General features: G+C 48.2%; 2 protein-coding genes across 2 annotated transcripts; one reads left to right on the top strand and one right to left on the bottom strand.

Annotated features, from left to right (window-relative positions):
* Nucleotides 1-1340: 1340 nt before the first annotated feature.
* LOC125507747 (Kinesin motor family protein) lies at nucleotides 1341-7434 on the bottom strand. The gene is made up of 15 exons (XM_048672238.2): nucleotides 6927-7434; nucleotides 6681-6824; nucleotides 6478-6561; nucleotides 6272-6397; nucleotides 6123-6182; nucleotides 5924-5977; nucleotides 5747-5839; nucleotides 5058-5153; nucleotides 4595-4743; nucleotides 4233-4379; nucleotides 3995-4124; nucleotides 2985-3905; nucleotides 2814-2912; nucleotides 1991-2722; nucleotides 1341-1895 (listed from the first exon to the last, which is right to left on the bottom strand). Exons 1-15 carry the CDS (start codon nucleotides 7167-7169, stop codon nucleotides 1641-1643), a joined length of 3333 nt encoding a protein of 1110 aa, XP_048528195.2. The 5' UTR covers nucleotides 7170-7434; the 3' UTR covers nucleotides 1341-1640.
* A 6595-nt stretch (nucleotides 7435-14029) lies between these two features.
* Nucleotides 14030-14416, top strand: LOC147967884 (uncharacterized). Its single transcript, XM_087523300.1, has one exon. It carries the CDS (start codon nucleotides 14030-14032, stop codon nucleotides 14414-14416), a length of 387 nt encoding a protein of 128 aa, XP_087379426.1.
* Nucleotides 14417-15309: the final 893 nt, after the last annotated feature.

The following is a 15309-nucleotide window of genomic DNA, read 5'->3' as shown; positions in this document are numbered from 1 at the left end:
TGCCAACCATGGAGATGTCGTCGTCCTAGCTAGCTCTCCTCCTCGTCCTTCTAGGAAGGCATCCTCAACTTCGACTAGCAGCAACAGCGGCGGCGGCGTGGTCCGAGCAGAAGAGAGAGTCGGCTGAAAGAGTGAGGTCTGAGAGTGGGCAGTGAAAGAGTGGCTCGGTCAAGGCAGAGATGTGCCGTTAATGGCTGTCAGGTGCCCGCCGTCATGCCTTAGCCTCGTTCTCACCTGACTTGTGGGCCCAACCAGTCATAAACGAGTATAAAAACAGCTGAATCGGGTAATTATCAGATATGGTAGTTTTTAGCCAAAAAATAGGCATAATTTTCGGGTCAAAAACGCAAAGTGATAGTTTTTCTAATGGGTTGGTTGATTTGTGGTAGTTTTTTGTTAAATACTCGGCCAGATGAGTGCATGTGATACTGCTCACGTGTAGGAGCCCTATTCGCCGGCTGGTCGTGCCACCCTATTCGCCGATGGAATGTTTCTCATCAGCTGATGGTACAACAACGACATGTATGGTACTGAGAAGGGTAGCGGTAGGCTGAAAATATAACAGAGCCATCTATATTTTTCAAGTGCAACGACATGCTTGAGGTCGAGTTACATGCGATCATGCAAAGTATGGCTCTCGCTATCCAACATACCGACCTCCAAATCATCGTGCAATCCGATTCCTCGAAGTCGTTAGTTGTGTTCTCATGTGAAGCACTTCGGTGTGAACAAATTTGTGTGGCAGATCGATTGGCAAAATATAGTCATATGAAATGTATCGCAGCGTTGTGGTTCAACCAAGGACACCCCATGTATTGAAGATCTTTTGTCTCTCGATTGTAACACTATTATTATAGAATAAAACTCCCTATTACTCGCAAAGAAAAGAAGAAGAAATAGTACTGTACTGATACTGAATAATGGTGTAGGAGCATACATGTGAATGCCCCTGTTGGGTTTGTTAGTACTGTCCTGATACATGTGAATGCTTTGCCCCAACAGTGGGAATAGTTGTATATATATTGGGGTTTGGTAAATTTCAGACTTTGGTGGATCTATTCAGCACCTAAAACAGTGTAAAAGGACATATCTAAAACGCATTGCATTAGTGAACAGAGGAAGTATTATATTATTTGATAAAAATGAACCAAATGTGGAATGAGTGAAAGTTTACGCCGTTGGTTAAATACCTACTATACTAGCAGGCAGACACGCAAGACTACTCATCAATCAATGATACAAAGGGAAGTAGTACATATTTTCAGTTCAGCCTTTAAAAGAGACCTGCACTTCGATCTTTGTCAGCTGCCTGCCTTCTGCTTCAGTGAATGCATTCAGTATGAAATATGTAAACCCATCAATCATACAAAGGGGGAAGAAGTACAAACTGTCATCATACATAAAAAAATCAAAGCTTTGCCCCAACAGTGGGCACATGAACCATCATAGACATGTATAAAAATCAAGAAAGATCGAAGAACCAACGCTTGTTTCCTAACTGTCAACCAGGCTCAGTTGACTTACTCAAGCAATCATTCAAGCAATTTAGAGGCAAACGCAGCAGCTCGCCAGGAGTGATCATCTTCGTCGCCGTCGCCGGTGGTGGCAAAGGAGCCGACGAATCAATGAAGTTCGAGCAATCATTCGAATTCAGACTTGAACGCAGAACGCCAGGACTGATCGTCGTCTTGGACAGTGGACGACTCCCTGGGAGCATGGCTGTACTCCCTGGGCGCATCCTCGCTGCGGTAGAACCCCTCCAGGGCCGACTCCGGCAGCCGGCTCTCCGCCAGGTAGTGCTTCATCGTCTCGATCTCCACCTCGTGCTTCTTCCTCGTCTTCTCCAGCTGCTTCTTGAGCTTCTGGTTCTCCTGCAGCATGGCGGCACTCCTCTCCTGCAAGACAAACACAAGCCAAAAAAATGAGTTTCTTCCAACTCATTTTGAACCAAAAATGGTGGTGCTCTGAAGTTTGAACCGGCCGGACGGACCTTCTCTTGCGTGGACGCCTCCTCGGCTTCCCTGAGCCTCACGAGCAGCTCGCCGGCGGCATGCACCGCCTCCGCGGTGTCCCGGAGCTGGACGCGGAGCCGCCTGTTCTGCTCCCTGAGCTGCGCCCGCTCCTTCTCCCGGTCGATCCTCACCGTCGACAGCTCCGCGGCGAGGGCGGCGGCGAAGGCCGTGCCGCAGCCCTTTTTGCCGGCCCTGGCGGCCGCCCTCTTCACCTCCGCGATGCCCCCCATGACGCCGCGGTGCCGCTCGAGGAGGTCGTTGTACAGCTCCTGGAGCTCCACGTAGTGCTCGATGATCCTGGCGTGGCCGTAGATGGCCCGCTGGAGGGCGTCGTCCAGCTCCTCCGTGCACTTCTTCTCGTCCCGGAGCTCCGCCTCCGTCTTCTCCGCGTGCCTCCGGCTCGACTCCAGGTCCACCCTCAGCTCCTCGGTGAGAGATATCCATTTGCTCTCGGACTCCGTCCATTTCTGCCTCTCTTTCTCCAGCTCGTACTCCTGGTCCGTGCTGCCGTTCCTTATCTGGTCCAGAAGGCTGTCGTTTGCTGTTGATCCGTCCGTGAGAAGCTTTACTTGGTCCTTCAGCCTCTGGATCTCGCCTTCAAGTGCTTCCCTCTCATTCACTTCGAGTGGCATCTTGCTATCCTCACATTGTTCAGCAGTTAGTTCCCTCATAGGCATAACATCTTCTGATCCCTTCTTTTGTTGCCCAATCTGCAATTGAGCAGAGAAAATCGTCAAGGAATGGAAAATAATAATTACCTGAAGAAACTCATTCACAACTCACAAGTAAAACACCACATACCAAGTTGCTCAACCCCTTGATCTTAGCTGCCTGTTCTTCACATAAAGCTTCAAGCTCAGCCACTCTCTTAGAGCCAGTAGTCGAAGAGATATCACCGTCCTGGTAGAGTAAAAATGTGTAAGCAGGTGCCAAGATTTGATGAGTACAAACTCTGCCAACAAAATAGCATACCTGGAGGGAAGCATTAGCCAAGTCATTGGATGTGACAGCAGTCGCCGTTACAATCTGCTTCTCTGAGTTGATGTCCTCTGAATGGTCCTCATTTGTATCCATTGCTTTCTTGCAGGATGAGCAAATGGTAGAAGCCGAACTGGCGTCCCCCTCCGGTAATGCCTCAAGGGCTGAACTTGCTTTTGCTGACTGGCGGGGGTTCAGTGCAAAATGGTCAAATGAAAGGCCAACGAACGATTTTCGTGGTGCTGGAGGATTCTGCTGATGATACTCTATAATGTGCAGGCCCCGTTGGAGACTTGCGGCCAGCGAGTCAGTGGGACTAAGCTTGCTCGATTGTAAGGAGGAACGCACTGCACTCTTCCTATACGTTTCCAAATCGGCTTCTCCTGGGCTGGATTCACCAAGCTTGCTCGGAGAGAACCCTGGCGACGCAATGCTCCTTCTTGCCTTGTGGATCTTTGGAGAAGAGCAGAACGTCGCGTCTTGGATTGGGCTCAGCTGTTCGGAAGCACTAATTGATAGAACAGATTTCCTGTCAGAAACCTGGTCATGATCAGCATTTGTATTGCTGTGCATTTTCTGGGGCTCTTCCTGAAGTGGGCCTTCACTGTCATCTATGACAACCTGATCATTATGTTCCCATGGTATTGGACTGTCCTCTCCACTCTCTGCATCCATGAAGTCATCAAGAGTGTCTTCAGATGAAGAATGAATCTTGCTAATCTGATCACGCAGTTCATGCACATCATCTTCATCCACATCCATTTCATCATCTGTCTCAACTTCAATATGGGGCAAAATTATAGAGCGATTGAGGCTCACACGCAAACTGTGCAAGCTCGCTCGAGCAATTTGTGCATTGAAGTATCCAGTCTCAGATGTTGCGTGCTCTCCAGACTTGGTTCTTACAAGTTCATCCTGCAGGTCATAGAACACAATTAGCAAATTTGCAAATTTCTGTAAACTGTTGCCACATATGTCTACTCTCTACTGTGCTCCTGTAGTACCTTCAGCTGACGGATCTGATCACTCAGACCATTAACATCATCTTCTGATATCTCATTTACCACAGCTTTGTTCGGCATGAGCTTTGTCCGCTCACCAAACCTTAGCGTGCTTAAAGTCTCAGACCTGCATCTGCATTTCAGGGGAACATGCCAACTTAAGAAACTGTAGCATACCCCCTAATGATAAAGCGCTCAAGAAAATGCAAGGGGCATATGAGAATTCCAGAGCCAAACATACCTGTGCTCTGAAGAAATGGAACACAAAAATGTAGCCCTTGAATTGCCGCCTAGCGTATCCTTCAGCACATGTGTCAAACGGGACTGGCTGTATGGCAATTCATCTTCCTGGGGCTTTGGTTCTTCTGAAAGAATATTGACTAGTTTCCTAAAACCACAGTGTGCAAACGTGAGATATCTGCCTTTTTACATTCTTGTTAAAGAGGCAATGACGTATTAGTGTCAATAATTGCAAAACTATCAACCACACAATCTGAATGTTTTTGTTACAAGAAGGATCAGTAAATATGTATAGTAACAAAAATATCAATCATGCAATCCCAATAGGAAAAATAATTGTGTACTTATCATTAAACAACATACCCGAGGCTTGAGAGAGACTTCTTAACGTATCTTTCCTCTCGTGTAATGTTCTTGCCAGCGCCATCACTTTCATCAATATCAACACCAGCTAGATCAACAAAGGTAATTTTGCTAGTTTTTGAACTACTAAAGCCATTTGATGACAAATCCTGCAATATTAGTTGAATAAAGTAAGATAAATCACCAAATTTATATCCTCTTATCAGCAGACTATTCAAAATGAAGTAAGATAAATCACCACATCTACATCGGCTGATCAGGTGCAGACATTTCAAATTAGAGTAGAATGAACTAGCAGGATATTGAACTTTTGATGAGCTCTAGCACTGATACGAATATATGATTACTACAATATTTGCAGTCAAATTAATGGCTGTAAAGTGCAAACTGGATAACAGGCAACAAAATACACAACAGAAGAAAACATTATTTGCATAAAATCTTATGAGGGGAATATGATTACCTTGCTCCAAGCTTCAATGACACAAGTGAATATCACGTGAGAACGTGAATTTTTCAAGTTCATACTATCAACGCCAATTTTTCTTTTTGTCAGGCCCTGCAAAAGGAAGCAACTCATGCTAAGCATGACATATATGATTGGAAACTTTGGTATCAAGATAACTAGCGACAACCCTAGAACAATGGCAGACTGAAGCACATGATGGTTATTGTACATATCACACCAGATACAGCAAAATAGTAATGGTGCTGAGAGAGCATGGTGAAAAGCAATTATCATGAATTGGTGCGATCTAAGCATTATAATTGCAGCTGGGTTTCCAAATAAGCTTTTTGGGTAGCTCTAACTTAGTCACTGTAGAGTGCGCATAATTGTTCATGCAAACAAGGATTGCCTTTCTGGACAGAATAGAAATACCAATTTTGAACTTTCTTCTTAAAAAAACATAATCACGGTGCGCTATTCCCTGTAACACTAACTAGACATGAGCTTCAATTATCCTATTGGTTTCTCTGAAAACCATGCATCAAATATATTTTTTAATCACTGAATCAAGAATTTTAACAATTTTTAACTTTCTTAACACTAACTAGACACGAGCTTCAGTTATCCTATTGGTTTCTCTGAAAACTATAAATACACACAATTAAATAGTAATAAGTACGTATTGGTTAGGCCTCTCACAATACCTTCATCAAGATCTGATTTACATCCTCGACTGTCGATACATACTCCTCGGTCAAGTTTTCAACATGGACACCATTGCCAGTGGTCTCTCTTATCTAAAAGGGTGGAGCTGGGTAAGATATCCATATAAACCAGCACAAGTGCACGTTTCAATGTAACTTTCTTGAGTAAGAATATACCTGAAGATTACGTTGAGATGGATCAAGCAGGTCATTGATCTGCTCATTAAATACCTGCAAGAAGTTGGAAAGCAGAGAAATTAAAAATTCGGTTGGTGGTTCAGTTGTGAATCCTGGAAGCATTTTTTTGTTCAAAACATTTCAGTTCTAGAAATCCATATGTGTAGATGCAGTATTCATCCGTTTTCTAAGTAAGCACCTCGAGAAAGGAGCACCGGCACTGGTAACTTGTGTGCTTCTCAGGGGAGCTCTCTTCGTTCTGAAACAGGAAAAGAACAATTCAACAAGAGAATCGAAGCAGCTTAACTGAAAACTGCCGGGAACTAGAGATAAAGAAAGGGCTCTTACGCCTTGGATTTGAGAGAAGAGGTTCTGGAAGAAGCGAGGCACGATCCCCCGGTCGGCCCGGTCGGAGCGGTTGTCGAACATGGCGGCGAGGGGCCCCCACATGGTGTATGTCTTCCCTGTGCCGCTCTGGTATGAATGAATCCACGAGCAGAGCGTCAGCAGCAGGAGGAGGAACAGAGAAGACAGTACAGAAGAAATGGCAGTACCTGGCCGTAGCAGACGAGGGAGGTGTTGAATCCGGCGAGGGCGCTGTGGATCATGGGCACACCCACCAGATGGAACGCATCCTCCTGCCAATCACCAATTCACCATCAACCACAGAATTAATCTCATGATTACGGCAAAGCTCCACCAAAGCAAGCAAAGCTGCTCCGACTGACGGGGCAGAGCAATTGGAAGCAGAGGTTACCTGGGAAGCCCTGTCGTCGAGGAACCCGTCGACGGCGAAGGCCCGGTCGCCGACGGCGATGGAGTCGGGGGAGGTCTTGCGCACGAAGAAGAGGTCCTTGCCGTCCACCGGCAGGCTGACCGCCGGCCGCACCCGCACCACGACCTGCCACAACCGTCACCCCGCGAGATCTGTAAGCGTAAGGACGACCGACCCGTGGAGAAGAAGCGGGCTCGTCGCGTGAATGAATGAGCGGACGGTGCGTACCTTGACGGCGGGCTCGTCGTCGACCGGCCGCTGCTGGGCGGGCGCGGCCGCCGGCTGGGGAACGGGGACGGGCTTGGACGGGCCCGGCGGCGGCGTGGAGGGTTTGCCGGCCGGGGAGGGCGGGGCGGCGGCGAGGTTGGGGTGGAGGTTCTCCTGGTCGTCGGCGGGGGAGGCGACGGAGAGCGGGGAGAGGGACCGCGCGCGCGAGGTCTGGCGCTTGAGGTTCCGCCGCAGCATCTCCATGGCTGCCGCCCGCGCGAGATCGACTGGATCTGCTGCTGCTGCGGCCGGATCGAAGGGGGAGGAGGAGGAGAGGGGAGACGGTGGGACGGAGGCGCTTGCTTGGGTTGGAGATGTAGATGTGATTGACTGGCTGGCTGGCTGGGTATCCGTTGCGATTCAAAAACTTTTGAAATGGGGATGCGGGGGAGTGGTGGAGCGCCGTTGGGTGGATTGGAAGGGAGTGCGGCTGGATCTCTCCCCGGTTGTTGTCCGTTCGGAGCAGAAAGCCGCCAAGACAACTCGCGGAATAAAAACCAAGTGGTAATAATAGAAGATTCCTATGTTATTCCCTCCGTCCGAAAATACTTGTTGAAAAAATTGATGTATCTAGACATATTATAGTTCTAGATACATCTATTTTTATGCATTTCTTCGACAAGTACTTCCGGACAGAGGGAGTACTTTTTATTTCCTTTTAATAAAGTCAGTTTTTTTAGGCCGAAGAAAGGTCAGTCAGGGCAACAACAAGAGGCACCATCCGATTTAGCCGAGTGGCTGTCCAAGGACATGTTTGGACCGGAACCCTTCTCCAACGGGCCCCATTTGTTCGTGGACAGCCCATCGCCCTGTTTCAGCCCTAGCCATGGGAAACAAGATCTCCATTTTCTCACTCTTCTTTTCACTCCTCCTTGTTACCTTGTCACCCTCTTCCCCACCGACCAAAACCCCATTCCGATGCCCCTATCGTCGTCGACCACGCTGACGAGGAGCTGCTATAGGCATCTCGCACCGCCTGGTTGCTCCACATGATCGAGGGAGCTACTTCAGGTTCCAACTTAGCATCTCTATTTTCATCGTTGCTCCCTCTCAATTGGACTCTTCTACTGTGGCCGAATCAAAGGGAGAAAGACAGGCAGGAGATGGTAGGGTGTGGATGTGTGTGTACGTGCACGTGTGTCACGTGTGAGGTTTCATTGGCTAGCTATCCTCTACAATTCAAAAACTACTGAAAAGGGGATGCGGACATAGCGAGATGAGGAGAGTTGAGCTGGCTTGGTTGGCTCCTGTCAGTGCCAAGGATAACATGAGTAGGGTATTCTTAAAGTTGAAGAAAGTGAAGGATAATCTTCAAAGTTGTGTGTGTATGGGGGAGGGGGGGCTAATATCAGAGAAGATAGTAACAAAAGGAAGAAAGAGGTGTTGGCAAAACTGGAGGATCTGGAGATCCTTGAAGGAATGGAATGTATATCTGGTGAACATTTTGAGAGGAAAAGTTTTGTTGAAGGGGCCTTGATGCACATTTATGAGGAAGAAGAGATGTATTGTTATAACATATCTAGCGAAAGATGCATGGCTCCTACAAGGCGATGCAAACATCAAATACTTATATAAAATTGCTAATGGGAAGAGAAGGAAGAATATGATGTATTCTCTAATAGAAAGACAATGTTGAGGTTCATGGTCTACTACTATTGTCGGGGGGATGAACCCCAGGTAGGCAACGGAACCCGGATCCTTTTCAAAAACAACGGGGCCAGCAAGCCTCTCGAGCCGGCTCACGCTTGGCCAGGTCACTCGACCCGGCCAAACTCCGCAACCCGGTCGGACTCCTCGATTCGGCCCCGACCACCAGCTCAAGACAGCCGAGCTCGGCACATCAAGACTTCCCCAACAAGCCAGCTTCACTCTTGGCGCGTTCTCAACCCGGCCACGGATCAGCTCCCGTCCCGTCCTAGCCGTACGATGGGACGAGTCTCCACCTACCGATGACCGAGGCAACAGTGCCCTGCCCATGCCTCTGGTCAGCCGGGGCATGGCAACAGTGCCCCACCTACCCGCTGACTAAGGCCGGCGTGGCAACAATGCAACCATCGTCACCAATGACGCCAGCAAGCGGTGACCTGACGGAGCGCCACTGTAGCCGGCTCAACCCGGCCACTCCCTAACGATCGACAAGACGGCCAACAGTGCCCCCATACCCAGCGGGCCCCGTGCCCGAAGAACTCGGTGAGCCTGGACCCCCGGCGGGTCCCAGCGTTGGCTTCCTGGACAATGACAACCCGACCCCACGGCCTTGTAACATTACCATTGTACCCCGGGGGGTTGACCTATAAAAACCCCCAGGAGGCCTCCATGCACAGGGGTGAAGAAATCCGGTCAGTAGAATACACACACATGAAGAGGGAGCAGCCTAAGCCCTGGCCTGCCTTCCTTCTTCCCCGACACATCTTAAGGAGCAACTCTGTACTGATACACATCAACCACACTCGGCAGGACTAGGGGTGTTATCTCTCCGGAGAGCCCCGAACCTGGGTATGTCTTGCGTCCCGCACTCGCTCATGCCGACCTCGCCTCTGGAGCCCACCAGTGCCCTCGAGCCTCCTCCTATCTTTAGCCATTCATTGGCATCTGTCGTGCGCCCGCCACGACAGTTGGCGCCCACCGTGGGGCAGCTCGAGGTCCTGGCCGGGAGCATGCTTCAGACAGGGCTCCTCTCCGACTCCGACGAGCCCATCACGCTTGCGGACGACGCCATCGACGCACTCGCCACCTCCTTCGCCGCACTGCGCGTCTGACGTCTACTACACAACCTTCTTCTTGTAGACGTTGTTGGGCCTCCAAGTGCAGAGGTTTGCAGGATAGTAGCAAATTTCCCTCAAGTGGATGACATAAGGTTCATCAATCCGTGGGAGGCGTAGGATGAAGATGGTCTCTTTCAAACAACCCTGCAACCAAATAATAAAGAGTCTCTTGTGTCCCCAACACACCCAATACAATGGTAAATTGTATAGGTGCACTAGTTCGGCGAAGAGATGGTGATACAAGTGCAATATGGATGGTAGATATAGGTTTTTGTAACCTAAAAATATAAAAACAGCAAGGTAACTAATGATAAAAGTGAGCGTAAATGGTATTGCAATGCTAGGAAACAAGGCCTAGGGTTCATACTTTCACTAGTGCAAGTTCTCTCAACAATAATAACATAATTGGATCATAAACAGTCCCTCAACATGCAACAAAGAGTCACTCCAAAGTCACTAATAGCGGAGAACAAACGAAGAGATTATTGTAGGGTACGAAACCACCTCAAAGTTATCCTTTCTGATCGATCTATTCAAGAGTCTGTAGTCAAATAACACGAAGCTATTCTTTCCGTTCAATCTATCCTAGAGTTCGTACTAGAATAGCACCTTAAGACAAAAATCAATTAAAACCCTAATGTCACCTAGATACTCCAATGTTACCTCAAGTATCCATGGGTATGATTATACGATATGCATCACACAATCTCAGATTCATCTATTCAACCAACACAAAGAACTTAAAAGAGTGCCCCAAAGTTTCTACCGGAGAGTCAAGACGAAAACGTGTGCCAACCCCTATGCATAAGTTCATGAGGTCATGGAACCCACAAGTTGATCACCAAAACATACATCAAGTAGATCACGTGAATATCCCATTGTCACCACAAATAAGCACATGCAAGACATACATCAAGTGTTCTCAAATCCTTAAAGACTCAATCTGATAAGATAACTTGAAAGGGAAAACTCAATCCATTACAAGAGAGTAGAGGGGGAGAAACATCATAAGATCCAACTATAATAGCAAAGCTCGCGATACATCAAGATCATGCCAAATCAAGAACACGAGAGAGAGAGAGAGATCAAACACATAGCTGCTGGTACATACCCTCACCCCTGAGGGTGAACTACTCCCTCCTCGTCATGGAGAGCGCCAGGATGATGAAGATGGCCACCGGAGGGGGATTCCCCCCTCCGGCAGGGTGCCGGAACGGGTCTAGATTGGTTTTCGGTGGCTACGGAGGCTTGTGGCAGCGGAACTCCCGATCTAGGTTATTTTCTGGAGGTTTCTGTATTTTAGGAATTTTTGGCGTTGGGAACAAGTCAGGGGGTCCCCGAGTCGTCCACGAGATAGGGCGGCGCCCGGGAGGGTAGGGCGCGCCCCCACCCTTGTGGACGGCCTGGGACTCTTCTGGCCCAACTCTTTTACTCCGGGGGCTTCTTTTGGTCCATAGAAAATCATCAAAAATTGGCATGTCAATTGGACTCCGTTTGGTATTCCTTTTCTGTAAAACTCAAAAACAAGGAAAACCAGAAACTGGCACTGGGCTCTAGGTTAATAGGTTAGTCCCAAAAATCATATAAAATAGCATATAAATGCATATAAAACTTCCAAGGTTGATAATATAATAGCATGGAACAATCAACAATTGTAGATACGTTGGAGACGTATCAAGCATCTCCAAGCTTAATTCCTGCTTGTCCTCCAGTAGGTAAATGATAAAAACAGATTTTTTGATGTGGAATGCTACCTAACATATTCATCAATGTAATCTTATCTATTGTGGGAAGAATATTCAGATCCATAAGATTCAAGACAAAAGTTTAATATTGACATAAAAACAATAATACTTCAAGCACACTAACTAAGCAATTATGTCTTCTCAAAATAACATGGCCAAAGGAAGCTTATTCCTACAAAATCATATAGTTTGGCTATGCTTCATTTTCGTCACACAAAAATGCTCTCATCATGCACAACCCCGATGACAAGCCAAGCAATTGTTTCATACTTTAGTAATCTCAAAAAAAATTCAACTTTCACGCAATACATGAGCGTGAGCCATGGACATAGCACTATGGGTGGAATAGAATATAATGATGGGGGTTGTGTGGAGAAGACAAAAAAGGAAGTCTCACATTGACGTGGCTAATCAACGGGCTATGGAGATGCCCATCAATTGATGTCAATGCGAGGAGTAGGGATTGCCATGCAACAGATGCACTAGAGCTATAAATGTATGAAAGCTCAACAAAAGAAACTAAGTGGGTGTGCATCCAACTTGCTTGCTCACGAAGACCTAGGGCATTTGAGGAAGCCCATTGCTGGAATATACAAGCCAAGTTCTATAATGAAAAATTCCCACTAGTATATGAAAGTGACAATATAAGAGACTCTCTATCATGAAGATCATGGTGCTGCTTTGAAGCACAAGTGTGGAAAAAGGATAGTAGCATTGTCCCTTTTTTTATTTGGACTTTTTTTTCATTTGGCCTCCCCTTTTTTTGGGACAATGCTCTATTAATGATGATCATCACACTTCTATTTATTTACAACTCAAAGATTACAACTCGATACTAGTACAAAGTATGACTCTATATGAATGCCTCCGGCGGTGTACCGGGATGGGCAATGAATCAAGAGTAACATGTATGAAATTATGCATGGTGGCTTTGCCACAAATATGATGTCAACTACATGATCATGCAAGGCAATATGACAATGATGAAGCGTGTCATAATAAACGTAACGGTGGAAAGTTGCACAATATATCTCGGAACACTACTAGGGAAAAGCCTATACACAGAATCTTACCAGCATCGCGCTTTAAAATCAGGCGCTGCTGCTAAGTAGCAGCAACGCGGGTTTTTAAACCTCGCTACTACTAAGTTGATAGCAGTAGCGCTGGTTTTTAACCCTCGCTACTACTAAGCGGTCTCTACCGTGCCCCCCGGGACATGCCATAGTAGTAGCGCGGGTTTTTAACACTCGCTACTACTAAGTTGATAGCAGTAGCGCTGGTTTTTACCCCTTGCTACTACTAAGCGGTCTCTACCGTGCCCCTGGGCCATGCCATAGTAGTAGCGAGGGTTATAAACCCGCGCTACTACTAAGTTTTTACCCCTCGCTACTACTAAGAGGCCTCAACCGTGCCCCTCTGGGACATGCCATAGTAGTAGCGAGGGGTAAAATCCCTCGCTACTACTAAAGGTCCCATTTTGAATCTCTACCCCCCCCCCCCCCCCCCCCGTGGATCGCCTTTTCGGTTTTGTAAAAAGCAAAAGAAAATGATAAAAAATTCAAAAATTAAAATCCTTCGAGATGTAGTTATGTTACTACATCTACTAGTTAGGAAAATTTATAAACTTAAATTTGGACATGTTTTGCAAAAAGTGTAGGGAAAATGTAAAACGGCTATAACTTTTGCATACGATGTTAGAAAAAAACGTATAATATATCAAAATGTTTCAAAAATTAAAATCCTTCGAGATGTAGTTATGTTTTACATCTACTAGTTAGGAAAATTTAAAAACTTAAATTTGGACATGTTTTGCAAAAAGTGTAGGGAAAATGTAAAACGCTATAACTTTTGCATACGATGTCAGAAAAAAACGTATAATATATCAAAATGTTCAGCACGAAAATCCGCATACGATTATGCTTGAATTCCTCAAAACTTCTTGAGGGCAAAGGAACTCGGCATCCAGCGCATCCTATGTTATGGCGACTCGGATCTGGTGGTGCAGCAGTGCTCCAGCGAATGGGATGCCCGCGACCCCAACATGGCGAGCTACCGCTTCCTCGTCCAGAAGCTGTCCGGGTTCTTCGCGGGCTGCGAGTTCCTCCATGTCCCACGCGCAGTAAACGAGGCAGCGAACACACTCACCAAGATCGCCTCGTCCCGGCGATCCATCTCGTTCAGCGTCTCCCTCGAGCACCTGCGCAAGCCGTCCGTCAAGTCGTCTCCGGACTACGAGTCCATCCACGTCCCGGACGCCCCGGCCGCACCTCAACCCCGCCCGAGGACTGCTGAACCCGGCCCGGGGGCTGCTACCATCGACCCGGCCGCCGCCGTACCCGGCCCGGGGACTGCTGCTATCGACCCAGCCGCCGCCGTACCCGGCCCGGGGACTGCTGCTATCGACCCAGCCGCCGCCGTTCAAGACCCAGGGGCCGCTGAACCCAACTCGGGGGCTGACATCCCGGAACCCTCCATAGTGGCCATCCTCGCCGTGGTGACGGCGCCATCATGGGCCCTACCCATCTGAGAGTTCCTGGAGAACAGGGTTCTCCCCATGGACGAGACCGAGGCCCGGCAGGTGCAGCGCCGGGCATCTACCTACATCATCATCATCAACAACGAGCTCGTCAAACGCAACACCATCGTGTTCCAGCGCTGCGTTGAGCAAGACAAGGGCATTGAGATCCTCCTCGACATACACCAGCGCGAGTGCGGACACCATGACGCCTCGCGGTCCCTGATGTCCAAGGCCTTCCGCCATGGTTTCTACTGGCCCAAGGCCCTCGAAGACACCGAGTCGCTCGTCCTCAAGTGTGAGGGATGCCAGCGCTTTAGCAAGCGCAGCCACCAGCCGGCATTGGCACTCCGGACCATCCTGATCGCTTGGCCCTTCGCAGTCTGGGGACTCGACATGGTGGAGCATTTCTGTTGGGGAACGTAGTAATTTCAAAAAATTTCCTATGCACACACATGATCATGGTGATGCATAGCAACGAGAGGGAAGAGTGTGTCCACGTATCCTCGTAGACCGAAAGCGGAAGCGTTATGACAAGGCGGTTGATGTAGTCGTACGTCTTCACGATCCGACCGATGCAAGTACCGAACGCACGACACCTTCGAGTTCTGCACACGTTCATCTCGATGACGTCCCACGAACTTCGATCCAGCAGAGCTTTGCAGGAGAGTTCCATCAGCACGACGGCGTGATGACGGTGTTGATGATGCTACCGATGCAGGGCTTCGCCTAAGCACCGCTACGATATTACCAAGGTGGAATATGGTGGAGGGGGGCACCGCACACGGCTAAGAGACCAATGATCAATCATTGTGTCCATGGGGTGCCCCCTGGCCACGTATATAAAGGAGTGGAGGAGAGGGGAGAGGGTCGGCCCCTATGGCGCGCCCCGGATGAGTCCTACTCCCACCGGGAGTAGGATTCCCCCCTTCCAACTAGTAGGAGTAGGAGTCAAGGAAAGGGAAGAGAGAAGAGAAGGAAGGATGGGGCGCAACCCCTCCCCCTAGTCCAATTTAGACTAGGCCTTGGGGGGCACGCAGCCTCTCCTCTCGCTTTCCCCTAAAGCCCAATAAGGCCCATATACTCCCCGGTGAATTCCCGTAACTCTCCGGTACTCCGAAAAATACCCAAATCACTCGGAACCTTTCCGATGTCCGAATATAGTCGTCCAATATATAGATCTTTACGTCTCGACCATTTCGAGACTCCTCGTCATGTCCCCGATCTCATCCGGGACTCCGAACTACCTTTGGTACATAAAAACACATAAACTCATAATACAAATCGTCACCGAACATTAAGCGTGCAGACCCTACGGG

Source organism: Triticum urartu, chromosome 5A (genome assembly GCF_056163025.1).
Source record: "Triticum urartu cultivar PI428250 chromosome 5A, HENAU_Tu73, whole genome shotgun sequence".
Taxonomy (NCBI): Eukaryota; Viridiplantae; Streptophyta; class Magnoliopsida; order Poales; family Poaceae; genus Triticum; species Triticum urartu.
The sequence above is the reverse complement of the archived record's forward strand: the minus strand, read 5'-3'. Positions and strand labels throughout refer to the sequence as shown.